Source organism: Sturnus vulgaris, chromosome 9, assembly GCF_052056855.1.
Source record: "Sturnus vulgaris isolate bStuVul1 chromosome 9, bStuVul1.hap1, whole genome shotgun sequence".
In the NCBI taxonomy this organism is placed as follows: Eukaryota; Metazoa; Chordata; class Aves; order Passeriformes; family Sturnidae; genus Sturnus; species Sturnus vulgaris.
Window position 1 is genome coordinate 7,164,499 of NC_142251.1, and position 27,196 is coordinate 7,191,694.

Consider the following 27,196-nt stretch of genomic DNA (forward strand, 5'->3'; position numbering starts at 1 on the left):
TACCTCAATTCTTGAAGTAAATTAAGTCTACGTTTTGGTAAGACAGTAAGAACATCAGCTTATTCTTTTTTTTTTTTCCCCACAACATATGGGGCTTTCTGTTTATTGTCTTTCCCTGATTTCAATATTTTCCTTTGAGCTTTTGTCAGCAAAGGCACACGCTCCCCTCTGCAGTTTGTATTTCTTCAGAAAAACTGTAGGTGAATTTGAGTAATTTCCTCTAGCGAGAATGCATTGGGTTTGAGAGTTTAGGTGAATTATATTCTGCTGATTAGCGAGGCAAGTGCTGTGCTCCATCTGCTAGAGAATGGGAATGGGATATTTATAACGTGATGGATGTTACTGCTGGGTGGGTTTGCAGTGCTCCAGCCTGACTGAGGGATTTACCCAGGCTGTGGGCTGCTCCCTTTGGGCTGTTCCAAACAGGACGTGCTCACCTGGGGACAGGTAGAGCTGCTGTAGGACTGGGCAAGAACCACAGCTCGTGTACAACAGCAGCAAAGTCAAGGGGCACTACCCTTTTCAGCAAGAAAATCAGGAAAATAAATTATTCCTCAGTTATATGGGAATATATTCAATGTTAGGTTACTATTTTCTTCCCCCCTCAGAGCAATTAGAGAACGTGCATATGAAATTTCTTCTGCATTGATTGTGCACTGCCTAACAGGATGTTTCTATTGTCCTAGCTTGCTCTGAATTGCACGCCTATATTTGTATAAATCCTCTAGATTTTACACCTTTCCCCATCCCAGGAATGTGTAGGTGTTTCAGTACTGCAGAAATACTCAGTGCTGTTGTTAGGGCACCTTTACCAAATGCATTTCTTTATTTCAGTAAGTGGAATGAGCACTTGAAAACACTGCTGTTCATTGCTTAATACACTTTCCCTCCCAACATGACCAGAGCAACTACTTAGCTCCCAGAGATGGCATAGTTAAAATAAATTAAGAAGCCTCAAAAAGCCCCCCAAACTCGGAATTAATTACAGTGGAATTGCACAGGGATGTTGTAGTACTGAACCGTGTTGAAATCTGCTGCTCTTTACAAGTCAAAGGGACGTATCCTGCTCTGAAGTAAGGCACTTGTTTTTCTTAAGGTCATACAAAACAAGGCATATTATTTGAACAAATGTCAGAATAATGTCTGTAATGAAATATACTATTTACTCGCTTTCAGCATTTGGACTGTGACAAATCTGGAAAGGAAATCAACAGTTACAGCTCTTGTTAAATAGTCCTTTTAATATTACAAGTAAGTTTACATTGCTGGGCCCATGTGTACTTTAATGATTCCTGGAAGTACAATGACTTGGCCCAAAGGAAAGCACAAACCTAATATTTTATTTTGTGTGAATTAAATGCAGCTAATTAAAGCACAGGAAAATTAAAAAGAATTAGGCAAAATAAAAGCACTACTGTAAAGCTTTTATTAAACACTTATACAGTGTGTAAAGAATGTTCAGGAAAAAATGAGGCACTGATTCATTTCTGAGAGCTGCTGACTGCAGCCTCCTGGCTGGGAAATGAGGCACCATCTTTCATGTCTTACCTAGCCCTGAGCCAGAACTCACCCAGCTTTGGCCCCCTGGGCATTCAGAAAGGTGTTGTGTGTGAAATGATCCAATCTGAAAGTGGGATTCCCCTTGCCACACAACTAAATTACCCCCTGCACGGGTGGAACAAGTTACTACTGACAATGTTATGGATAACACACGTGCTCTGCCACTTTGGCTGATGCTAAATGAACATTTGCTTTCTTCTCAGTGGAAGCTAAAACCCACTCAGATGCCACTGAGGTGAGTGGAAACAGGAATAGATCCTACCTGGGAATAATAAATAAAGATACACAATGCCAGAGAATTTCATGATGATTAAATTTCCAAGCAGAGGAGGTTACACTTCACTCACGCTGAATTTTCAAAACATGTTTGCCTCCATCATTTATTTCTCTGGACTTATACTGATGTGCTTTCTTGGGAAAGTATTTTTAAGAAGTTATTTGCATGAAGGATGTGTGGGTAGAGTTGTGCTGAGATTAAGGGCTGGCAAGGATCTGATGGACAGACATGCCTGGAGAAGACAGTGACCTCCTGGATTAGAGCAGAACATTGGGTGCTGTTGCTGGGAGTCAAACATCCCAGTTTGATTTGGATGTCAAGGAACTTCATTCAGAAGTCGGGTGTTACCTAATAACCAGGAGAGGCTTTGTATTTTCATGGCAGTGTGAGATTACAAGCTTGGAGAAGACAATGCCTGGGTAAACTCAAGGCAAAGAACATTGATGTTGAAGGCTTTGTGGCATTTCAGATGGACAGCTGATTTCAGTGTAGTTACTGGGAAAGATAGGAGAAAAATGTTTGAAAACTTTCTACCATCTGTTCCTCTGAGAAACAGGAAAAGTGAGAGAGGACACAGCAGAATCTCAGGAAACTGAATAAAAAACAAAGCAAGTAAATAGGGGAAGAGGAGTTAGAGTATATGAAGCCAAAGTTGACTTGATGAAGTTGAGAGAAAATGTGGAATGATGCTAAGTTTGAAATATTTTTTATGATATAAGACCTAAATATTTCAGTTTTTGAAAACAAAATCTGGTATTATTGTCTTCAGGACACCTCACTTTTATCTTCTTTAATTTTTTTTCCCTCATTTGTTTGTTGCAGCTTGGAAATAAAACTCTTGCAATGCCAATGTTTCAAATGCTATGGGAATCCTGGATGGCATCCAGCTTTTGCTGCTTTTATTGTACCATGGGTCCCACAGAAGGGCTATATTGCTCTTCCAACACAGTATGGGTTTTATGAACAAAAATTCCATCTCCTGGCTTTGTCAGTGAGTTGGGAGTTTCCCTGAAGTGCTTGCCTGTTTTGTACACACCCAGCAGAACTCTGGGTTGCTTGTGATGAGGACGACCACTCTGAAGGGGGCTAATGCCAGGGATAACAATGTCCAAGAGTGGGCTTGGTATTCACAGTGAAATACACACCAAGAAATATCACACAATGCACTAGTTTTATATATTTAGGTTCATTTTCTGTTCTTGCTTATGCCTTCATATCTCTTATTTTCAGGTCATTTAAATATGAGACATGTGGTGGGACTCTATCATTTAAACAAAATTGGTATTCTGCCATCCATGAAATTGCATGGACACCTTCAACTTATCCCAAAGTGCAAATTACGTGTATTTCTCTCCCTTAAAAAGTCAATGTGAATAAATGCTTAAAAATATGGGTCACAAAAAAACAACAACAAAAAAACCCAAAAACAAACAAAAAAAACCCCCCAAACATTAAAATTGTTCTTTCTTTTTTCCTCCTTCAGAGTTCATCTTGGTTTTGCCAGCTTTTCTCTCCCTCCTTCACAGCAAATATACTGAATTAGATAGTTTTTGACTAAATAAAAGGAATAGTTGACACATCTGACAGCAATTTATTGTTTCAGTCCACATGGTTATATTCCTCCTGTTTGCTCCTGCTGAAGTAGCCTCTCTCTTATGAGATACACCTGCACTTCCCACAGGAGCAATCCTGGGATGCATTTCCAGGCTGTGGCTGGTGTGACCACATTGCTGAGCAGTCTCTAACTCCAGAGGAGCCTGTTTGACTCCTCTGCCCCATTGAAAACACCCTGCCAATGCTGCAGGACGTGCAGGGCCCTTGGCACAGAGATGTCTTTGGGTTTGCTGCAGGCAAAATGCAAGAGCAAACATCTCACTGTCATACTTTTGGTCTCCCCTGAAATACAGCGTGTCTGGGCTCAGGAATACATGGTGTAATTCTGGAATTTTGCAAGGAGAGTGTAGCTGGAAGTTGTTTCCTTTGGGTTAGCACCCTTACCACCAGAGTTAGCACCCTAGTTTTCTTTGGGTTAGCACCCTAATCACTCACTCTCTGGTTATCCTAACAAAGTCTTGTCCCAGAAGATTCCTGGATTGTCACCTGGCCCAACCCAATCCAAGGAAACACACACCATGCTTGGGGGATGTTTCTGTAACCTCGAGGGACAGAGACTCCCCATCCCCATCTTGCAGTCTCAGGTCAGAGCAGTCTGAACTAAACTGACCCTGCAGAGATAAAAAGTCCATTGCTTCTACCCCTTCCACAATACAGAACAAATTGTTCCTTTCCTTTTCCACAACAGACTTTCAAATGCCTGAAGTTTGCTTTTTTAAAGACCAAATAACCTCAGTCCTCCCAGCCATTTCCCATGTGTCACCTCTGTACAAGTCCTTGTTCTGTCCAGGACTCCCTGCAAAATTTCTTCACTGCTCCAGCTCTGGCCCCATAAAAGCTGAACAGAGCAGGCAGATCAAATCCTATATTTCATATTGGCCTCATTTGTAAAGTCTGATGTTGTTCACTTGGGTTGAGTTTCTGATTTAAGATATGTCACAGTTTCTTGCAAACTCTCTCTCAGGTTGTCTTCTAGCTTGTATTTGTTCAGTTAGGTATTCCTTATGTATAACCTTGTCCTTATTGATCTGTCACCATTTTTTCATCAGGCTCTTTCTTCAATTTGTCATGCTCATACTGAATTTTAATCCTGTCCTATGATATTTCTTTTTGTGGTATTTTCAAGTCAATACCAGTGAAAGAATCCCTGAAAATGATGAAGGGGGAGGAACAGGACACTCAGTCTGGATAACTTATTTCCTAATTCTGTATTTTATTATTAATTGTTTGGTCTCTATGAAAGGCTGTTAGTAAGCTGACGCCTATACTATCAGTAAGATGTATGTATACCTATTATTTCCTAAGGTACATTGTTTATGAAGTATTGAACTGTTATGAAAAATTATAAAATATTGAAGCTGAAGATGGAAAAAGTTGGAAAAATACTAATATGGATAGTCATTCTGGGTTCAGCAGTGTGAGCAATAAGAATAACAATGGCTGCAAGCCTGGAGAGCAGAGAGAGCAGTAAAAGTTTACAGAAAGGTTAGTCCCCAACTTCAAATTTACATTACTCTTTGAAGGATGATGAACATTTGCATTTTAATCTGGAGTAACAGCATCTTGGCTCCCCAAGATAAGAAGATAGTGATTCAATTAGTTAATGTGTGTGCCTCCACTTAGAAATACTAGCCTGGCTTTTAATGATGTAACACCTTCCTTCATTTCTTCATGTAAGGTGACTTGCAGACTTGTTTCTGCCTGCAGGGTTAAGATGTAAAATGGGATCTTTTAATAATCCCAAAAGGCAGGACCTGCCTGCTCTATGCCATCGAGGAAAGCTTGATTTGCTCTTCTGGGCCTGCTCCAGGTCTTGAAGATGGTGCAAGTTGGATTAGATTTTAACAAGGTAGAAGAAGATGAATACATAACAAGACCTGGTCCCGTCCTTATGTCGATTGAATGTGCTGCAGTTGTTCCAAGCCTCCCTGCTTCACCAGCTTTTCAAACTGCTGTTCACATACTGTTGGCTAAAAATGAACGAGGAAAAATACATTTCCTTGCTGCTTGTGCCTGAATTTATGACTATTGAGCCTCCAACTTCCAGTTATGATCTGTCTCATATATGTAATAACACATTTTCTGCAGGTGATGAGGTTGCTGTAACTTGTGATGAAGTGCAGGCAGCAGTTTGGTTTATTTTGTAATGCTTCTTTGTGTGTACCTGAAAATGGGTCATTTTTCTCCTGCAAGAATCACAACAGGTATCTCTGCAGGGGGACAGGCAGCAGCTGAACCGCACAGGGAAGGAAGGATGCTGCTGTTAGCTTTACTCCGATTAAACTATTGCTGCAGCTGGAACAAACCCACCCAGACACAGGCTCCAGGCTTGCCAGGTGGAAATTGTTCCCAGGAATAAATAAAAATGGTGATGATGAAGATTGCCTCTTTAACACACACAGAGGGGGAATGGAAATTTGTCACTTATGGGTTCTGTTTTGGGGATGGCAGAGATCGTTTCCTTGCGTGACCTTTATAACAAGAAGTGTCAGACTTCATCCTGTATGTATCAGACTAGTGTGACATTGGATATTAATCCTGATGGAAAAGGATTATGTGATTTTCACAGGCACTCAGATAGATTATCCCTTCTGGCCTGGCTGGAAGGTAGCAAGAGTCCCTTTCTGCAGATGCTGGCTGGGAGCAGAGTGTTCCCTGGAGAGCAGTACCAGAATAACTAAGCATGGGCAGCAGCTCCGGCTACTGAACTTTCTTTTCACTTTCCATTCATGTCTGTTGTTCAAACATGTTGTTTTGAGGACTTGCCCCTCTGAGCAAGGGCAGTGGCATGGATGGAAATGGTGCAGACTTTGAGAAGTCTCTCTGTTAACAAGCTCTTTGAAACACTGAGTAGAAATACCTGGGAACTTTTGGAGTAACATTTAAAAAGATGTTGTTTTGTTTCTGCCGGCCCATTCTTACACTTAAGTTTTGTCCAATATTTTGATAAATAATATTTTGCCTTAAGTCTGGCACAACTGATAATTTTGATGTTTCACAGTATCATGTCAAGCCCTGAAATATCTGCTGGGTTTCACACTGGATAATAAGAGAACCAGTCATGTTTTGTCTGGTTTGATATTCACTTTCCACTGCATCTCTCCCAGGGATCATGTCCCCACCTTTCAGCCTTCCAAGTGACCTCACTGAACTTCCCTGTGTTATCCCACAGAAAATGTTCCTTCCAGGAAGGGGGAGGAATGTCTGCTCTTGTTTGCAAGAAAAAAATCAGGTTGCTGCTGCTCTAAGGTATTATGGCACTATGGCTTCTGGGACTGAGGGGTCCAGACCACCTGTGTGAAAGGTGTGTGCTGCAGGAGAGCTGTTCCCCAGCTTCTCCAGGGAAAAAGCAGGGCTTGGGTAAGGGATTGAAGGGCTGGGCCCTGCTCAGCAGCTGCACCAGGCTGTACTGGAGCAGTGATATGGGACAGAACTGCATGGGTGTCACTTCAGCCCCTTCCTGGGGTATCAATTTACAGTAGCTGAGTCATCTAAAACACAAATATATTTGGGTTCGTTTTTTTTGCTTTGTTTTAAATGACAATAAAAGCTGCAGTTGTACAAAAAGCCTTTTGGGGAAGTGGCTAATGCCATAGGCTTGCACTGGGACACTGCAGCCTGCAACCACTGCTGAAGCCTTTATAATTTACATCACTTTCTTTTTCTTCTTTGGTGTTTATAGACTCAAGCATTAAAAAAACCCCACATGAGTAAATTTATATTTTAAGCTCTTCTATATTTGCCTCCTGACTTCTGAGGAATTTCCTACAGAGAGCATTTTCCCAGATCTTCCGGAATCATACTCTTTCCTGAAGTAGGTAAGGTCAGCTTCTCAGAAATATACATTTTTCCCTGGCTCCTTGGCAGGAACCTCACAGACTGGACACCTGGCTTCTAGACAAGCCAAGGAAAGAAAAATGAGAAAAAAAAAATCCCTCTCTCTGTGATGCGAAAGCAGAACCATTTGCACGCTGTGTCAGTAGCTTCTGCTCGTTAGACCTGCAAACTTTCCAGTGAAAAATGATCTGAAAATAAATGTGCAGTGAGTCATTTTTTTCCTTCCCTGAGTTATACCTTTAATTAATCTCAATCAGTTTACAAAATCCATTTTTACTCAGATTTAAAAAGCATGCACTCTGACAAATAAATCTTGTACCAAGTGCACAGTGTTCGTGATTGTTCCTGCTCAGGACCTGTCAGCAAATGTATCATTACTAATTGCCCAAGTTCCAACAAATCAAAACACTCTAGTTTTATGTTAAGGAAGGAGTTGAGCCCTTAAATTACTGTATCAGCTTTAAACTGCTTTAGTGCATCACATGGGGGCATGCCAGCTTCAATTCAGAAGTAATAATCCAAAGAGTTGTCAATAATTGAAGACTGTATATATAGGCTTATTTATTTTAATCCAGTTAGGCTTGTTCTTTTGATTTGGTTTGGTTTTATTTTTTTTCCTTTATCCTAAAATCCCTTTAGGACCTAAGAGACCAGTATATAAGCAGCAGGTGAAGGTCATTAAAAAACTTAGTCTATTTACTTCAATGAAATCCAGGCTCAACTCAGGATATTTCATGCAAATTACAAACAAAACCAAAAAACAACCTGATGATAGAGATGTGAATCAGATAATGTGTTTTATTACAAAAAGTGCAACTTTTTCACCTCCCTTGTCTCTGCATGAGGGCTTTATATTTCATGATCCAGACTTGCTGTGAGGACTCCCCATTTGTAGCCTTGTTGTGTTCTGACCTATTGCCAATCCTAGGTTTGTTCCTGTCATCCCATGTTTATAGAAGTTCATATTCTGCAAAGTGAAGAGTAATAACCCTTTAGCTGCAGTGTTACAATTATTCTGAACTACCCTGAGATCTCCATCCCTTTCTCATTTGGTTTATTCTTTAAAAAGCAACGTAGAAGACAAGTGTTCATTCCTTCTCTAAAAAGGGACGTGGTTGTGGCTTCAAGTTGTATTTTGAAGTAATTAAAAAATATTCTTCTCTTTACATCTTTGCCAGACATACTTCTTTGGTGTGTCATCCCAAAATTGCTGTACATAGACTGTGTAATCCCAAAGACACCCATCTCTCAAGTACTAATAGCCTTTAAAAAAAAATCATTTTGAGAAGTATAAGATTTTCAGAACAATGTCACCAACATTTACATAGTCTGCGATTGAAGGTATATCTAATATTCAACAGGCAGGAATTTATTATGGAAAACCAAGGTAAAGGCAGCCCTGTGTTGTGTCAAACTGTTGGGAAGGCTCTCATTCCCACTGGGCATACCAAGAGCCTTAACATAAACCTGAGAATAGTCAGCAGCCCCTTTCTCAGTTACACTGTGCTGTAAAAATAGTCACCCAGACCAGCAACCAGAAATTTGACCTTATAATGCTCTACACTAAAGCTAATCATTGTTACACTAATCTTGCTTTCTTGCTTTATTCTGTCCCTGGATCTGTTGCATGCTACTGGTGACTTTTTTAGGGGGATTTTTATTGCATGTGGGAGGATATGAGCTGGCCAACACCAGGCACTGTAGCAAGATCTCTCCCTAAACTCAGGCCTCTACTAATACAGGGGCACAGGAGGAGAGAGAATTGCTTTGTTTTGGGTGGGGATGAAAAGAGATTGATTTTAACGTTGTGGATGTTTATCAGCGGAAATGATTTTTAACCTGTCTTAGAATTCTTACCTGACCATGATAGAGAATAGACATAAAATAAATAAAAGGTAATAAATATTCAGGCCATGCTGTTGCTGAGTGACAGTTGATGCTTTCAGTGGATTTTATGTATCCATCAGTGATAACCTGCAAATAATTCATTACAGTGTGCCTTCTGAAATGATGAGACTTTGTTAAGCAACATTCAGCTAATGAAATAGCACACCTTTAGGCAAAACACCTCCAACATGTGCCACTCATCGCTGCCAAGACTGAAATCACTCTCTACAAATGAGACAAGTGAAAGGCAGTTACATGTTGTGCCAGGGAACAAGCATATTCCTTTCAATTCAAGGGCATTCCATCTCAGGGTGCCTGCTACATGAGCTACTTTTGTATGGTATTTGTAGGGTTGCTTCACTGCCTGACTCACAGCACAGACTCACTTGCCAAACCGGCACAAGATCAGGATCCCAACTCTTTGCTGTAATCAGGGAGTTTTATGAGACTGTTTTGTGGACGTCACCTTCTGTATCTGCCTTTGGAGCAACAGCTACTACCAAAGTGCAGTGGATTGGCTGAGAATCACTTCTCCTGCTGCTCACAACTAAGCCTCTTGCTCTTTGAATCCTTTTATTGCTTCCCCATCTTTTCGATATTAACGCTGAGCCTTCTGTCCCTGCTGGCTAAATCCCACCTAATCCAAATCCTGTCTTTAGTACATCTCTGCTATTATCTCCTGTATCCCTTCTATGTCATGTACCCCTCCCATCTCAGCTTCATCATCATTGCAACATAAATACCTGATGCCTTTCTGACACAGCTTCCCAAATTTTGTCTTCCTTCTTTAAGCTTATTTCTGAGGGCACCTACTACCTGTTCTTGCACCTCTTACCCGCGTCATCTCACAGCCAACCTGCTGTCCCAGACTGATTCTCAAGTCTAAAAGCATCAACCCTCTAAATCTCAGTCTGCAAAAACATAGTCAGATAGAAAATGTTGTGGTCTGAATACCTTTGTTAGTCATATATGTGAATCAGAGCTTTTTGTCTGGCCATGTGAGTTTCTGGTAGCTTCAGTGGGCTTACTCATGATAGCAAATGCTACATTCAATAGCAGGCATTTGCAGGATCATCCTCTGTGATTGTAATCCCTTTTAGATGGGGAATGTGTCAGCATTTTATAAAGGGATGTAAAGATGTGTGTGGCCTGTACAAAGTCTCCATAATTAATGTTGCTCCATCAGTTGATTACAGGAATTTAGAGGCTGCACTATTATAATACAATTGCCTGTTGGAGTTTAAAGTTTATGAAGAAAGGATGGAAGCAAAAAAGGGGGAAATTTGTTCAAACGTTCCTTGATGTGGTGGCTATTTCTGTGGATATAATGTCTATCTGTTTAGGGGTGCTGTTAGCAATAGACAGATATCTCTGTGGAGTTTTTTTCCTAAATTCTAGCTTGTGTCTCAGGCTTGCATTTCCCCCACTCTGTGTGTATGATATTTGGGATTTATAAGCTGTTCCTCTGTGAACTTTGTGTGAGCATCACATTGTTGAACTGTTTGACAGACTGAAAGAAACTGAGAATGAAGCTCAAAGGACAACAATTCTCCCTTACGCAATCCAGAAAACAATTCTCTAAAATATTACATCAGCTGCTGGCAGCTGTAGGTTTGCCTGCCTGCTAATTTACTATCACAAGTGTTCCAGAATCCTTTGTAATCCAGCCATTGCTATTTATATTCGTAATGATTTATTTAAGGTCTCTGTATATGTCAGCATAAAGTCATCAAAAAAAGCAAAATGAAGATTAGTTGGCTGGAAGCACACAGAATGGAGAAGAATAACCCAACAATGGAATTGAGATAAAGCTTAGACACAGTAAATAGCTAAAAAAAATAAAGGGCAGTCGTTTTATTTTCAACTCATCATATAGGAGGCAGAGCCTGTGATTTTGGCACCAGGCAGTTCCCATCACAGGCTATTAAGAGCAGGGAAACAGGTGTCTGGTGGCCAGGGAAGGAAATGAGAAGCCGTGACACCTGAATTGAGATCATAGACCTGCTCCTGCCTTTGTGTCTAGGGAAAAGGCATTAACTGCCTGATGGCTCAGTTCCTCAGCAGGCTGTAGTGGCACCCAATTCTCAGCCGTTAAAACTTTTTTACTTATTTATGAGATGGGTTTTTTTCCTATAGAGAACTGTAATGATGCAAGGCAACTTTATTATGTTCAGGGGAAAATGCGAAGTTAAGAAAAAACGCTGAAGGATTGTGTAGTGGAGCGCAACACTTTTTAGAGCTGAGTCTCTAGGTCATTCTGAGGCAGGGATTTGAGTGGTGTCCCTTAGGATTTGCTGTTATATATGCTGAAATGATCAATCAAGGATAAAAAATGGACTGTTCTCATCTCATAGATCATTTCACAGTGAAACAGTTAAACTCCTGGCTGCTTTCTGAAAAACAGAGATCTGCATTAATAAGGTGACCTTATCAGAGCCACCCCTGGGGGGAAGGGAGGGAGAAAAAAGGTTGTAGAAAGAAAGCGAATCCTATTGTTAATCTTTTTTTCAGGGAGACTTGGATACCTGAATGCAAATTACTTTATATTTAAATTGTGTGAAAGCACAAAAGGTTTGTGTCTACAATTGACAGTTATTTCATTAGCTGACTTGTGCAGCCTTGCAAATGGTTTCTAGTGTTAACTTTCCTCGGATTTGTTTTCTTTGTTCTTAGCAGATCTTGCAAGGGTGATCATTTTGATTAATGTATTCAGCGCTCTGTTTTACTCCTGATTCATGTTTTTTGCAGCAGTCAGTGTTCTGGCCTGGGTAAGGTGAGACTGTGAGGTGGCTCTAGTTTTCCTCCTGCAGTGCCGATCTGATGGGCTGTTCTCCAGCTGGAGAGGAGCATGGAGGCTGCTGTAATGCATTTTGCATGTTAGCGACCCCAAACATGAGTTAAAGCAGGTTTTAATCATCAGATGTAGGATTGATGCAGCCACATCCTGCTGTGACAGCAGATGGGTGCTGTGCATGGGGTCTGTGGGGTTGGAATATCATCTTTGTATCTCTGTGAGCCTTTCAGGACTATGTATGCTGGCTTAGGGCCTCTCTTCACACAGGTTTGTGGTTCAGAGTGGTTCACTACATCCCAAATTTAGTGTTTCTGTTCTTGTCTGTTTAAAAAAGCTGCCACATAAACTGAGGTATTAATCTGGGGGGAAAGGAAAAGGTGTAGGTTAAAACTTACCCTATATTGCTTCAGCCACACCATGTGTGCAGTCTGTGCTACATATCTGAGGAACCAAAAATCACTCCAAGAGACAATGGTCCTTCCTACCCCAAAACTGATAGGCGATCTCTTATCTGGAAGTGCTGGCCTTCCATTGATCCGAAATATTACCTTCATGAAGCCACTCAAGGTTTAGTAAAGTTGAGTTTTAGGGTAGATCCTGTCAATCCAACCTGCTGATCTGGACTGAACAGCATCATCAAGGTTTACACACCAGTCACAGGAATTGCTCGATTAATTGTGCCCGACGCACATCGATCTGCAGGCAAGTTGCCGGAGGCGTGCAAGCTCTTACTATCTTTCCCCCCTTTTCTTCTTTATTTCTTTTACTCAGACTACATTTTTCTTCCTTTCAGAACTTTTTGGCATTAGTTGTTGCAATCAATCTGCCATTCCCCGCTGATGCCTCTTATTGCATTGGTTTTTCAAACTCTTTCATCGGCGCCTCGAGCATTACATCGCTCTTCAATCCGCGCCAGGCTCCGAGTCCTAAAATACAAACACCTCAGGGACCTGGGCCTGAGCTTCCTCACAAGTCACTTGTCCCCATCACCCTCCCTGAGAGTCACAGCTTCGGGAATCAAGGCAAGATCCCAGGACAAAACACTTGGGATGCAAAGGCAGGGCTTCAACAGTAAAATCAGAAAACGTTCAGGCGCAGCCACCTCTATAAAGCATCACTTTGAAACTGCTCTTCATATGCAGGGACGTGAACTCATCACAACAGTTTTTACTTCCTCATGAATATTTGCAGGCCATTTCCTGTTTTTACAAGAAATCCAACATACAAAAGGTTTTCTGAGAACTGTTTGTGAAAATAGGAAACTTGGGGCTTTTTGTGTTCAGAGCCATGAATTTTTTTATCTTGATTTTACATGGTCACCTACAGAAAAAAGAAAAAAAAAGAATTTTATGGGTCTATAAAGGAGGCTCTGAGAGAAAGCAGTAGAAAGGTAGATTATTTTTTGCTTTACAAATCTAAGTATTTTCCCTGCTCTCTCTTCTGCTTCACAGCAATAATTATAATAGGATTTTTTCAGCCTTTATTCTTGGACTTACTTCTTGGTAGATGTTTAATTTAAAAAAGTGAAAGACAAGAGCAGGTATAGATGGGAATGAGTATCAGGGAAGAGAAGAGATACTTGAAACTCAAGGGAAGGGAAAAACAATAACTGAAGTTAGGTCAAGATTTGTTCATTCTCTTTTAAACTGTACTTGGAAGCAAAAATCTTTAGACAAATATTTGTAGATAAAATTCCATCTAACTGCTTTTTCACACAAGATTCTCACAAATCATTAGTCTGGTCCAAAACTCGACAGCTCTTCCAGCTGATCCAGCAAAAAATATTCTGATCTCTTTGTCCATGATAACACTGAAATCAAATAGGTGCTCAATATACAAAAATATTAGATAAACAAATACCTTCTTCTGCCTAATTTTGCTTTACATAGTTTTTATGTTAAATGGTAGACTTTCTGAACACTGTGATAGAGAGCTGTTACTTGTGAACAACAATTTCAATGTTTTGGGTTGAGATTTAGCTTAATGTATGAAACCCACGTCCATGCTGTCACGAAATCTCCATTTTCCCACTTTTACAATATTGTTGGCATATGTCTCCAGCTGTCTGTTGCTGACATAGAATTGCTTGTGATTATCTGATGCTGAGCTGTTCTGCTCTGTTTTTGTGGTTTTAATCTCTCCAACAATACCTGAACACGCTGTGCAGATCGTGATTATTGGGGCAGAATACAGTCGTCTTTGAAATTTATTGTCCCGCACAGAAAATTGGAAATCCTTAGGATCTTTATATCTGGAATGAATGTGAACTGCACTGCTTTCTGATTTCATAATTTAACATTGCAGACTGTTGACTTATTGACTACAGCGTTAGCATTTTCCAGATTGGCAGACAAATTGCCTTGTAGGAGTGTCTATGCATATTTATACATCATCCAAAGGTTAAACGATAGAATATATTTTAATTGCCTAGAGATAACTTTGCAAATTATATCGCTGGTACCAAACTTCTAAACTTAAAAGATGGAAGTTATGCACTGAAATCCATATTTTCTTCCAAGTAAATAAACCACTCAGCAGTCCTGATTACTGACAGTCTTCCACTGATGTTAATTAAATAGCAGCTCAAAGACATAGCTGCCATTTTAGGCAAAATTTTAAGATAGAGGGAATTCTAGTTTTCTTCTTAGTCTTCCTAAGCATGGCATTTATATTGATCTTGCTATTTGAGAAAGGACCACAGTCAAATAAACCCCAAAATGCAAAACAATTAAAGTGAGTCATTCATATGTAAACATTTTTTTCCACTTCCATTTGCCTTAAAATCTGAAGGTTTAAAAAACTAAATCCCCAAAGAAGCTAAAACACGTAATGTGCTACAAGAGCACCAAATTCACTCACTGAGAATATTTTTCAGAGAAAACATAACCTTGGAGCTATTTGAGTATTTAAGAGAAAGTCTAATTGCTACTTACATTTTTTACTTCCCACTTCAGCAATACTTTTCTCTCTAGAATACAGACCCCTAAAGAAATTATTGAGGAATAACAAGTGCTCTGCAAATTTGCTGATTTACAGTGGCTGCTCTTATATATATGCTCTTAAAATAAGATCCTGCACACGGACTGGGGCAATCCAAGGTACAAATGTAGGCTGGGCAGAGAATGGATTAAGAGCAGCCCTGAGGAGAAGGACTTGAGGATTTTACTTAATGAGAAGCTCAACATGACCCAGCCATGTGTGCCTGCAGCCCAGAAAGCCAAACCTATCAAGAGCAGCACGGTCAGCAGGTCAAGGGAGGTGATTTTAGATAATCTTTAAGGTCCCTTCAAGCCCAAACCATTCCATGATTCTGTGAACATGAGTAAATTGAAAGCAGTTTGCTCTCAGTGGAAGAAATACATGACCCTGCAGTGGCTTGGTTACTTGCTGTGCTTTTACCTTTACAAGTGATCAGTAAGAACTCATCTGGAGTTTAATACATTGAGCAGGAGACTGGGAGAGATGTATTCCTCTCCTGGCGGTTTTTTAGAGGAAGTTATGTGTGTTTAGGTGAAGAAAAGGATTTTACAAGTGGAGGTGCAGAGTTGGAGGGCTGAACCCCTTCAGGCAAGTGGGGAACCAAAGCCAGGCACCTCACTTGCCAGACAAGAGTCCCAGTGAGGAGTTTATCAATTAAAAATGGAAGGCAGAACTCTGGTGATCTCGTGATCTTGTTGGTGGATTTTGAAAGAAATCTCCCTTGGCCTAGTTTTGAAAGGACCTTTGTATCTGCACCTGCTAGGAGTGAGAATTAAAGTAAGAGGATGAAGCTGTCTTTTTTCAATCTTTCCTCCAGAGCAAGATGGGAGTTACAACACTCTGTGCTCCATGGTTTCTGTGGATGGGGTTTTGGCAGCTTCCACACCGAGCACAGATGGTATTTGAGATCTTGTACTGAGAGAGTCCTGCAGGGTAAGCAATAACTCCTGTGTGTTTTCTTGGATTGTAAAGCTGCATGTAGACATCTGAGGTCCACCGGAGTCCTTGCTAGGTCCAACCTCTCTTTGAGTTCATTTTGCTACGTCATGTGAGGGTAAGAACAGCTACTCTCTTTGTTCTTTTGGTTAACAGAGTCAAAAAAAACCCCGAAACAAACTAAACCCATGAGAACTGTCAGGAGTCATTTTGTGAGATTTTTGGAGAGACCATGAAAATGTCCTGGGGGTGCTGGTGACAGCAGCTGAACATGAGCCAGCTGTGCCGAGGTGGGCAGGAAGGCAAATGGCACCTGGCTTGTACCAGCAATGGTGTGGCAGCAGGACCAGGGCAGTGACTGTCCCCTGTACTTGCTTTGCAGTCTTTTCTCTTGCATTTTTGGATAAAGGCTGAAGGTATGCCTTATATTTATGTTCTCTAAATACTGTGATATATCCTCAGTAGTGCCCTCTTTTGCTTCTAATAAAATCCCCACAGATCCTATCTTTTCTATTTTGTTACTTCTTATATGTACTGGTAAAAATAAGAGAGGGAATTTGGAAAATAAAGGCCATTTGGAAGAAATTCTGTGTGTATCATATCAGAGAATTTGAAAGATTAGAGAAATATTTACAGCTCCCAAAGAGTCAATCTTTAGTCCAAGATTTAATAAAGGCATGGACACGAGCCCTGTTTGTTCTCACTGTTCTGGTAGGACTGGTTTTGCAATATTTTCTGTCTTTAGAACAGTAAAACTACTTCTGATGAATTGAGCAAAGTCTGAATGCTGCAGTGCCCCAGACACTCTTATTTTCTTTGACATTATTTTTTCATCAGTTTGGACTGTGTAGTATCTGCAGACAGTGCATGTTCCAAATATTGGATTGATGTGTTTTTGCATACAAACCTTGTAAAGGAAAAGAAATACCAGACTATGTGTACAAGCATCAAAATCTGATTATATGCAGGATTCTAATCTTAATATCACACCATCCACACTGAAAAGTGTTTCAAGAATATTCCAATTCATATTCTGAATGGCGTGTTTCTCTACAGTCATCTTGCAGAATTCTTATTCCTACTAGGAGAAAATCAGTATACTGAACTGAATAAAAATGTATACATTAAATTGCTTATTCAAATGTCCACCTTTGATGTTTGCAGAGAATTCAAGCAGGAAGCAGTATAACCAGAGCTTTGTTTTATTGATACAAGAGGCTAATGTGAGTTACAAAACAGGAAAGAATGAGAAGTTGCTTAATACACTGGAAATGTGGAAAAAATGCAGATTTCAGTTATTAGCTTTCACAGCTGTATTTGCATAGAAATATACTAACGGCTGGGTGACATTTCATGCATGAACTTGATAGAGCATCCTTAAAAATATTCATGTTAGAAGAGTAGTACTTAAAGGGAACCTCAAACTCAAACATTCCCGGCTTTGTTTAAAAAAAACCCAAACCCTGGTTTCCCTGGGGTATTCCAGTGCAAGGTATTTCTTTATGAAACAAAGCTTTCTTTGTTATGAGGAATTCTGGGACAGCCTAGGAAGGGCCCTGCTTTCTGATCACACTTTAAAAAAGATCCTGATTCCCCTGAATGTTAAATATTATGGAACAATAGATGTTGCCCAGGCTTTTGTGGAAAATACCAGCAAAGCAAGAAGACCCTTGAGGTTTCAAACACCTCTTAGATTATCAGTTTCCTATGCCATTTTCTATTTTGAGGGAACACCTTCCTTGTAAATGTGACAAAGATGAATGCCAATCATCTACACCACGTGAGATAAAAGGAGTTACTCTGCTTTGAAAAACTAGAACAATTCTTGGAGGGGTCTATCACAGTTACCCCCTTGTACGAATTTTTGGGAGCTGGGTCACAGCAACTCCTTTCAATTCACATTTGCTTGTTGTGTGTTGTTGTTATATTGTTTTTTTTTTAATTCACCTACTAGAGCAGACCAGGTGCAGCTTCATTTGTAACTCATAAATGATAAAGATGTCTGGTTTTACTTAGAGTGGAGAGGTTCAGAGATCATAGTGAAGGATTTTAGATCGGGTAGCACACTTTCAGTTGCCAGCAGTTTCAGCATTCATTTTCTGTTAATTTAAACATGATTATTAACAATACATAGCTGAGGAAGGCACTTCTCTGAAATATTCCAAGGATTATTCCTGCTCTGTTATCTCCCATTCACCTTCCACAGGATTTTACGTGTTCACATTAGTTGATGTTCTTCAGAAGAGCAGCTGGTCCATCTCTGATTGTGACTTTCATTAGAAGTAGAAAACTCTACCTTCTGAAGTCGGGAGATGTGAGCACTAAGTTCTGGGAACATTTTCTAAAAACTCACTTTATAATGAAATATAACCTGCCTTGAAAGGGACTAGAAGGAATATGACAGGAGTATAAATTAAAAAGCACTGCGTTGTGAAAACATCTATTTAAGCAGTTTTGACTCTGCCTTCACTCAGTCCAATTCCTGCAGCTGCTGATTGTCCAGAACCTTCCAAAACAGCAAGAACCATCTCTGGAGCCTGTCCTTACTTCTTGCTAAAATCAGATTTCTAAAGGAAAGTGGGAGTATGTGGAGGTACTTTTTTGAAAAAAATGCAGTCCTGCATTTTTAGTAGCTGACCTCCTTTCCTTCTGTATATATCCTACATTACTTGTATGAACCTCTCAAGCAGAATAGGTCTCTGCAGAAAAGGGCTGCAGGATCATTTTCCCTGTCAGTGTGAGACATAAATGCTCACTCAAGACAGAACAGTGCTGTACAGACATGAAAATAGAAAACCAAAATGAAAAGATTACAAAAAAGGGTCATTAATACCATCTTACTTAGAGAATCTGTCTAAACCATAACATAATCACAGGCAGTGTCTAGTAATGACATTTTACACTGAAGCCCAAAGGTTACAAAAAGACTTTAGACTTTGCCAAAGAAAGTCACTTTTTCATCTGAAGTACAGAAAGAATCAAATTCTTGCGGTGGAGCAAAATCTATGTACATAAAGCTACTTTTAGAGTCATATTAGTAAAACGCCTGTCAAAAGCCAGGGGAAAGTCTGGTTTATAATAGGAAAGGGCAAATCTCAAATAAAATTTCCAGTTAGAGTGAAAATATATAGGCTGAAGCCATCAGTGGATGGTAGTAGCAATAAAGATCATTTGGGCTGCAAGAGCAATATCATCTCCAGAGCAGTTTCTGCAGACGGTGGCAATGGCACCTGAAGGACGCATTTTACAGGTGAGCCCATGCACGAGTCAGCTCACACAGAGCCTTGCCTATTTCCTCACAGGAAAGGAGTTTATCACATGGAAAACAGCATTTCCCCCGAGTGCAAAAGATGGCATTCAGCAAGATTTGGAATGGTGTACATGAGGGTAGGAGCTGTTTGAGGCCACGATGTTTGGGAGTCATTTGCAGCTCCCAGACGAGGCTGGGTGAGGGTGGGGGAATTGCTGCTCTCACCAATGGTGCCGACTGGCAGCGTCTCCTGGTTCCTGTTGACTTTCTGTGGGCACGTTTAACCTGTAATTTGGAAGAGGAAAATACAGTCTGGCACACATTCCTGAAGGGATGCCAGTCCCAGATCTATCCATTGTATAGCCTGCCAGAATGGGAAAGACAAGTACCTTACAGATCAGTATCCACAGCAACAGACACCAGAATTTTATATTTTTAATACATATAAAAACCCAAAGAAAATAATTACTTTTTCATTTTCCAATTTTATAATAGTAATAATGACCTTTAGGTCAGGAATTTTCAGCAGTTAATGACTGTCTGGCTTTTTCTTTGGTTCTTGGTTTCTCCAGCCAGTCATTAACAGTGAGAAAAGTGCCTTCTCCTGTGGACACTTTGGCTTAATCGTTACCTTTTCGTGCTACAGAATGCACCAGCTGGGAAATAAGTGTCTCCTATGCGAATGGATCCATAAAGTGTTCCCTGGGTTTCATTTCTTTGAAAGAATATTCTGTGAGGGTGTGAGAGTTTACTGTAAAAGATGATTGAGTATTATCCACAGCCCTGAGAAAAGTTAGATCACTCAGAGGAATTGGGACTGAGGATGGTTTAAGGCCATAGATTTCAAAAGATTAAATCTTCAGAATTTATCTGTGTAATCTAGGTTCCCTTACTCTTGGTAATGAAGTGCTTCGGAATTATATATAGGCACAAATATTTTCTTATCCATCTTCTATGACCATACAGGAACAGGACCTCTTTTTTGTTGTTGTTGTTTGTATTTTTATATGTAATCACTGTGATGCTGAAAGCACAGTGTGGCGACAGTGTCTCAAGAGTTAAAATTTATTTTAAAATATAAAGGAGAACAACTCTGTGGAATACTTACCCTGCTCCATCAGGATAGTAGATTCCCTCCTTCCAAGCACCATCTCTCTCAAAACACCTAGAAGCTGTACATGACTTTGTTCAGAGGAAAATTCATTTATACATGGAAATGACTTTGTCTTGTACTTCATTTTAAGATAAAAATGCAGACCACTGAATGGGGTATCTTCTGATCACTCTATGATCATATTCTTCATAAAAATTAGCCAGATTGCGACTATATTGTATGCCTGAACATGCATAAACTTTTGAACAGTCTTCAGTTCTTGTGCACTGTTAGCTGAGTTCTTCTTTAAACTGTATGACTTCTAATTCCATTGTTGCAATACAGCATTACCCAAAAAAATTGTGACTATATCTTTCCTTCAAGGTATATTTGAGCTTGGAAATAATTGTATAAGAAATGCACTACTTAGAGGACAAATAAATCCACAAGAAAACAATAGTTTTCTAAGCCACATATTCAGTGTGTAGGGATTCCTAGTAGTAGTCCAATGTATGGTTACTACTGAACAGTAAGGTAGAAGTGAAGCATCTCCACTGGAACAGTAAAAGAAAATGGGAATTTCTTCTTTAGAAGATTTAAAGTCAATATGGTGTCCTTTGAGAATTTGGTATTAATGAGCCTAATTTTAATGTTTTGCTGTGAAAACAGATTTAGCACTTGCATAACTTTTATTGGAACTATTAGCTTTTCATTTAGTGCCTTTAAGTGAAAACACAGAGTGCACATGAAAGCTGCGGACACTGGCTTTTGCTTGAATGCTTCTATACTTTTCAAGAAAAATAACACCAGCAAAATATAGGTAGTGTTCCAAGAAAGAGCCACTCAGGAGTCCCATAAGGGCTGGGACTGTGCTCTGTGGTTTCTCCACTCTTGGAGTGACAGTATTACTTTCTAAGCTGAGGCTTGATTTGCATTTTGAAAGTACAATTTACTTCTCAGCAGGGCTGTGCTGTTTCTAAAAGGTTGGACTGGCTCGAGGATTTAAATCCAGTGAGGTTCCAGTAATTCCCTTAACAATGAGTTTTAAAATCTACACCTTTAAAATAGCTCTGCACCTTTAAACTTCAAGCTCAACTCCGCGTTAAAGCAGCTGGCTAACCGTTAGTAGAAATGGGAAAGGTCCAAAAGACAGGAGTGACAAGTGACTTGTGTTTCATTTGCTGCTTTAATGGATTTTTTTTTCCTCAGCTTCACAGCTAACCAGTGCAGATTATTTATAGATTTTAAAGCCAGAAATTAACACTGTTCCTTGTAGGCAGAAGAAAAAATGTATTGGGATCATTATTAATTCTTTAGCATTATAATGCCTTCTGGCTCAACGTGTGTGCAAGGGACCAAGAGTAAACATACATTTATCATCCTGACCCTTATCTGTTCCCAAAAACGTCCTTCAGTGGAGAACTGTGGAACAGCCTGCCTAAAGGATTTGAGACCTTTTATTTTTTTGCTGCTGATACAAAAATCTTTACAGTCTTCCCTTTAATTGAACATTCAAATGTAAAATATTGCAAACACCAGTTTAGAGTGTTCCTTTTCCCCAAAACCCCCAAGCAACCAACCAACAAACCCACTATGGTGCTAGCTGCCTCCACATGAAGGAAGCCTTTTGGTTTTCTTTCATTGGGACAAATTACACAGGTGTCTTTGGTATTCAGAGATCTCTCCCCTTCCAACTCAAACTAATTTTTGTGTCCTGACCTTCACTTTGTTTCCTTTTATTTCCAGTTTTACCATTGCTCTGAGCTGCTTTCCCTCAACAGCAGCCTTACACACCCCTAATGAAATTCATCTGTGGAGGGAAGACAATCCTGGCAGGAGGCAGTCTACCCAATCCCTCACTGGCCACTGAACTTAGTAGGACAAAACTGTCCTTCATGTAATTTTAACAGTCCATAGAGTAATTCCAGCAATCAGCCTGTCCTGTCATCTCTCTGCAGCTCCCTGTACCCCACTGTAACACGAGGTAGAGGAGACAGCAGTGCTACAGCAGCTGGTATTGTCTGATCAGCAACACAATCCTTGCTGGAATTTCATTTCCCTTGCAGACTCGCTACTAGAATACATTTGTCATCTATACTTTGTAGCACACTCATATTTGCCTGCAATTACACACCAGTCTGGCAATACTTTATTGTTAACATAAAGTACTGCCATTTAAATCCCCAATCTTAAACTGGAGTATTTGCGAAACTCTGTAATTGCTAAAATAATAAAGCTGCCATTACTGTATGGGAAGTTTACAGCTTGTTGGTGAAATGCTTACATTGGCTTAACTACACCTGTATGGATTCCTTATGTTTTCATATGCTGTTTAAGACAGATTTCTGCTGGGCACAGCCAAAAGTTTCTGGCACTGTCACAGAATGGCTGAGGTTGGAAGAGGCCTCAGGATCTCACCTAATCCAGCCCCTGCTCAATGGGTTGCCCAAGACCACGTCCAGATGCTTTTGAGTTACCTCCAACTCAACTTTATGGAAACTCCATAAGCTCTCTGGAAACCTGTGCCAGTGCTCAGTTAAAACTGAACTCCATGATTTCCAGCTTGTGGTCTGTCCCCATGTAGGAGGAAGTCTATAAAAGATAACCAGGATAAACAAGTTCAGTGTGGTTTTACTCAGTGCAACGGGCACAGATAGTACTGCAAATGCCTAGGGATATGAAAACCCACAAAGATGATGTATTTTGGTTTCATTTTGTGTTGGTGTTTTGCAAACAAAAATCTTGTGATGCCCCTCTCTCATACTCATCCTGTGATTTCTTTCTTTTTTTTTTTTTTTTTTTTTTTCTATTTTTACATTAAATAGTTCTCCCTGTGTGATTGTTCTATTGCTAAGTCTGGTTGGGTAAAACAGACCTCAGGACCAGAAGCAGCAGTACGAGTCTGCTCCAAACCATAAGCAGTTTTGCCACATTACCCTTTTCAAACGTGAAGCTCAAAACATCCATACTCAGTATGTAAGAGTCTCCAAAAGTTCGGGAATTCATGATGAAACTTGCACTGTCTCTAGCCCTTGTTCTGACACACCTGCATTTCTCAGCTCTCTGTGCTCTTTTGGGGGAGGATGGGGGATCTTTGTGCTCTTCCAGCAACCCCCAGGGCACAGAATGATGGAGTGCAGGTGGTTCTGTGTTACCAAGAGGACCTTCAGGTAAAAGCTGAATGCTCGAGTGCTGTTGCCAAGTGGCAGACGACTGTGGGGTTCTGTGTTGTGTTGTCTGGCCAGGAAGCATCCACTCTCCTCCACATGTCCCTCCTGCCCCTTTTCTCTGCACTCACTGGCTCTGCCTCGACCCTCAGAACAAATCCCACAGTGTGCCACCCCTCTGTTTCCCCTCCAAAAGTGACCACAAAGTTGATCAGAGCGGCGGAGCACCTCTCCAAGAAGCAAAGACTGAGAGAATCGGGATTGTTCAGCCTGGGGAAGGCTTCAGGGTGACTTTTTTATGGCCTTGCAGCACCTGAAAGGGACTTATAAGAAAGATGAGGAGAGACTTATTACAAGAGCATGTAGTAACTGGACAAAAGGCAACAACTTCAAATTGAAAGAGTGTAGGTTTAGATTGGCTATCAGGAAAATTCTTTAGGCTGGTCAGGGTGGTGAGGCCCTGGTACAGGTTGTCCAGGGAAGTCAGGGATGCCCCATCCCTGGAAGCGTCCAAGACCATGCTCGATGGGGCTCTGAGCAACCCAGTCCAGAGGAAGGTGCTGCCCGTGGCAGCAGGGTCGGAACGAGATGATCTTTAAGGTCTCTTCCAACACAAACCACTCCATGATTCTCTGGAACAAAGCCCATTTCTATGGCACACGCGTACGGAGTTTTCAACTAGGGGGCAAAAAGAGCTTCTCGAGGCCTTTCCTGGGGCCGAGCTGGAGCACGGGCACCTGCCGGGTGCCGGCCACGGCCGAGGGTCGGGACGTGGGAGCCGGGACCCGTGCTGGCTGTGTGCCCGGCGGAGCCGAGGGCCGGCCCGGGGCCGTGTGGGGCCGTGCGGAGCCGCGGGCGCGGCGCTGTTCGCGGCGGGCAGCGAGCGGGGCCGGGGCCGCTCCCGCTCCCCCCGCCCGGGCCCGCCCCGCTCGCGTCGCTCCGCGCTGGATTGCTCGCGCCTGGCCGGCGCCGTCTGGGGCCCGGCGGGCGGCGCGGCCAGGCCCGCTCAGCCGAGCGCAGAGGCGGCCGCAGGAACAATACGGCGGCGGGCGCGGAGCCGCGCGGCCGCCCCGCACCATGTACGCGTTCGTGCGGTTCCTAGAGGACAACGTGTGCTACGCGCTGCCCGTGTCCCGCGTGCGGGACTTCAGCCCCACCTCCCAGCAGGACTTCGACAACCAGAAGGTCTACACCGTGTACCGCAACCCCGAGGAGGCGGCGGACGAGGACGACGAGAGCCCCGGCGAGTGGGGCGACCGCCTGCTGCTGCACAAGGCCCAGATCCTGGCGCTGGCAGGTGAGGGCGGGCCGGGCCGGGCCGGGCCGGGCCGCGGGGGCGCGGTGCCGCCGCCGCCCCCTCCCCGCTGAGGGAGGGCGGGCGGGGGGCGCGGGGCTGGGGCTGGGGAGGGGCAGCTCCGAGCCGGTCTGGGCCTGGGGAGGGGCCCAAGGGTCGGTTTCCAAAATCCCCGCGACCCCCGAGATGCTCCCCGCGGTACCGGGAGGATGGGGGGGGAGGAGGGAGGGGGGGGGGGAGGTTGGGGACGGTGGAAACTTGCAAAAAAAAAAAAAAGTTTAGATTTTCGTCTGCGGCTTATTTATAGTGCATGGAGTCATTTGTGTACCTTTGCAGTTGTTGGCAAATTTGAGGGGTGCTGTTTTATGTCCGCTTTGTTAGTTTAAGTGACTTCACAAATTGGAAGGCAATGTGGAACCAGACCTCCAGGTACTGCTCTTGTTAACGGGGGCTTGCTTTGTTTGGTTTGTTCCATGTTTAAAGATAACAAATGTCTCCAAGCTAAGAGGACCAATTACAGCGTATACTGGGAAATAACCCCGTATTCTGGCCACTTGAAGGTGTTCAGCCCATGTGAGATAGTGCTGTTGGTACATTGCCCCCAGATAGTGACTCTTTGGCAGAGTGTTTCCTTGAAGACTTTGTGTTGTTTCCTCACTGCCATAGACATAGTTGACACGGAAAGGAAGTTTGGTGGCTGTAGGAAATTGCTGGTTAGTGTGGACTTGCCCATTAGGCTTTTGAAACATTGTAATGACCATTCGAAATGTTAGTCTGGGTAGCAATAGTATCCTGACTTTTCCACTTTGGGCAAAGTATTGGTTATGTCTATTTCCCTGGAGTTGGAATAGGCTTAAAATACTCTTTTGTTTAGTACTGAGCTGTTAGAAGGCAGTGCTGAGTTCTGATGTAACAGAGTAACTTGCTGTAAAAGTCAGGTAGAACTGGTATTTTTCTTATTTTATTTTTTGAAGTTAACAGTTCCTAAGCCAGTTTAGCCTGGTGGTGGCCCAGTTTGTCCCTGCTCAGCCAGTGACTTTTGCCATTATCCTGTTTCTAGTATTGGCCATAAACAAACACCTCAAAAGAACCAGGAGCAACCAAACATGAGTTCCCTGCAAAGCTTTTCCAGTTTCTGAGTATTTGTAACTCCAGAAGTTCAGGAGAACTAGTTAGGCTGTCTAGCAGAGGGGTGGATTCTCCTGCTAAGTTTTTGTTGTCCTGTGCCAGCCCATGGTTTGTCTGTCCTGTCTGTGGCAGAGGAGTGTATGTGAAGTGTTTCTTGCAGGTTCCCTGCCAGATCCTCTTTCCAAAGGCAGCATCCCATTGGACTTCTCCTTCCTCTGTCCCACTGGGGAACAGTGCCCTTTCCGTTCCTGCTGTCTGTCTCAGCACAGCTAAAGTGCTCCAGAGAAATGTTTAGAAATAGACCCTTTGCTCACATGTTGAGTCTGCAAGGTTGCCTCAGTTTTCCTGCAGCAAATGCTTATTTTTGCCAGTTCCCTTGTTCCAGGCAGAGCCTGTGTCTGTCCAAGATATGCTCTCCTGAATTTTTCTGTGCAGTTTTTCTTTGTTTCATGTATCTTGAACTAAAGCAAACCAATATATGCTGTTTCCTCCAGAGAACAGGACTTGTTACCTGTATTAGTGATTTGCACTAATTGCTCTCCAGAGATTCTAATTTCTGCAGGAAATTCTCCTGTTGAGCAAGGAACACAAGGAAACACACAGCTGTCTTTATTACAGCTGTCACATCACAGTATATTCTGACTAGATCTGTGTTTTGCATTCTTGGAAAACTTCTCACCTGAACACCAAATGAGTCTTTACTTCTGTGCTTCTTTCCACCTTGTACCATGCAAAAATACCTTAGGTGAATTCAACAGAAGTTGTATACAAAGGGTCACTTCTAAAGTTGTCATTTCTCCCCAAAATGTTAATATTGGTGTTTGTTTTTATTGTGGTTAAAAACCTTGGAGAGAAAACTCCTTCCATGAGGACATCCTAGCACAATTCTTGGTTTGTACTGACCAACTCAATTATGACAAGTTTTTATGGGAAACATTGCAAGTGTAATGTTATACTAACTGCTTATTTAGTTAAAAATAATTTTGCAAGTCTGCAGTAGCATTTCACATACCAGTTCAGAACTTTTAATTCTAAACGTTTCCAGCCTATTTTAGTAATAAGGTAAATAACGTGTATAAAGTTGCTTTTTTATTTCAAATATGTGGAGTTGATTTCGAATTTTTTGGAAGGAACCCTTAACTGCACAAACCATGCATCAATGACTTTAAGGGTTTACTGCTTTGGTCCAAGAATTCCCCATTAAAAAGAGATTTCGGGATCAAAGTTACGCTACAGATATTAAATTAAACAAACAACAAAAAAGAATAAGAGGGGAAAATGGGGTTTTTTGAGCCTGCAAAATGTTCCTTTACAGTTTGAATGGCGACCAATTTTCTTGCACATAAAGCTGCTCAAGTAAGCAAAGTTGTGGCTTTTTAT

At 41.6% G+C, this 27,196-nt stretch overlaps 1 protein-coding gene across 11 annotated transcripts in view; it reads left to right on the forward strand.

The window, feature by feature from the left end:
- The window catches only part of BEND5 (BEN domain containing 5), an 875,016-nt gene that overhangs the window by 501,228 nt on the left and 346,592 nt on the right, over nucleotides 1-27,196 (forward strand). Inside the window, exon 1 of one of the 11 annotated variants that reach the window (XM_088169745.1) lies at nucleotides 7,112-7,269. The exons of 9 other annotated variants lie outside the window; for them this stretch is intronic. Coding sequence is in view for 1 of the 2 variants with exons in the window: in XM_014870662.2 (XP_014726148.1) it covers nucleotides 24,472-24,691 (220 nt within the window). In the remaining variant the exon portion in view is untranslated. Of the gene's footprint in view, nucleotides 1-7,111; nucleotides 7,270-24,346; nucleotides 24,692-27,196 lie in introns of those variants that run through there. One more of the 11 variants, XM_014870662.2, reaches the window with a different exon arrangement.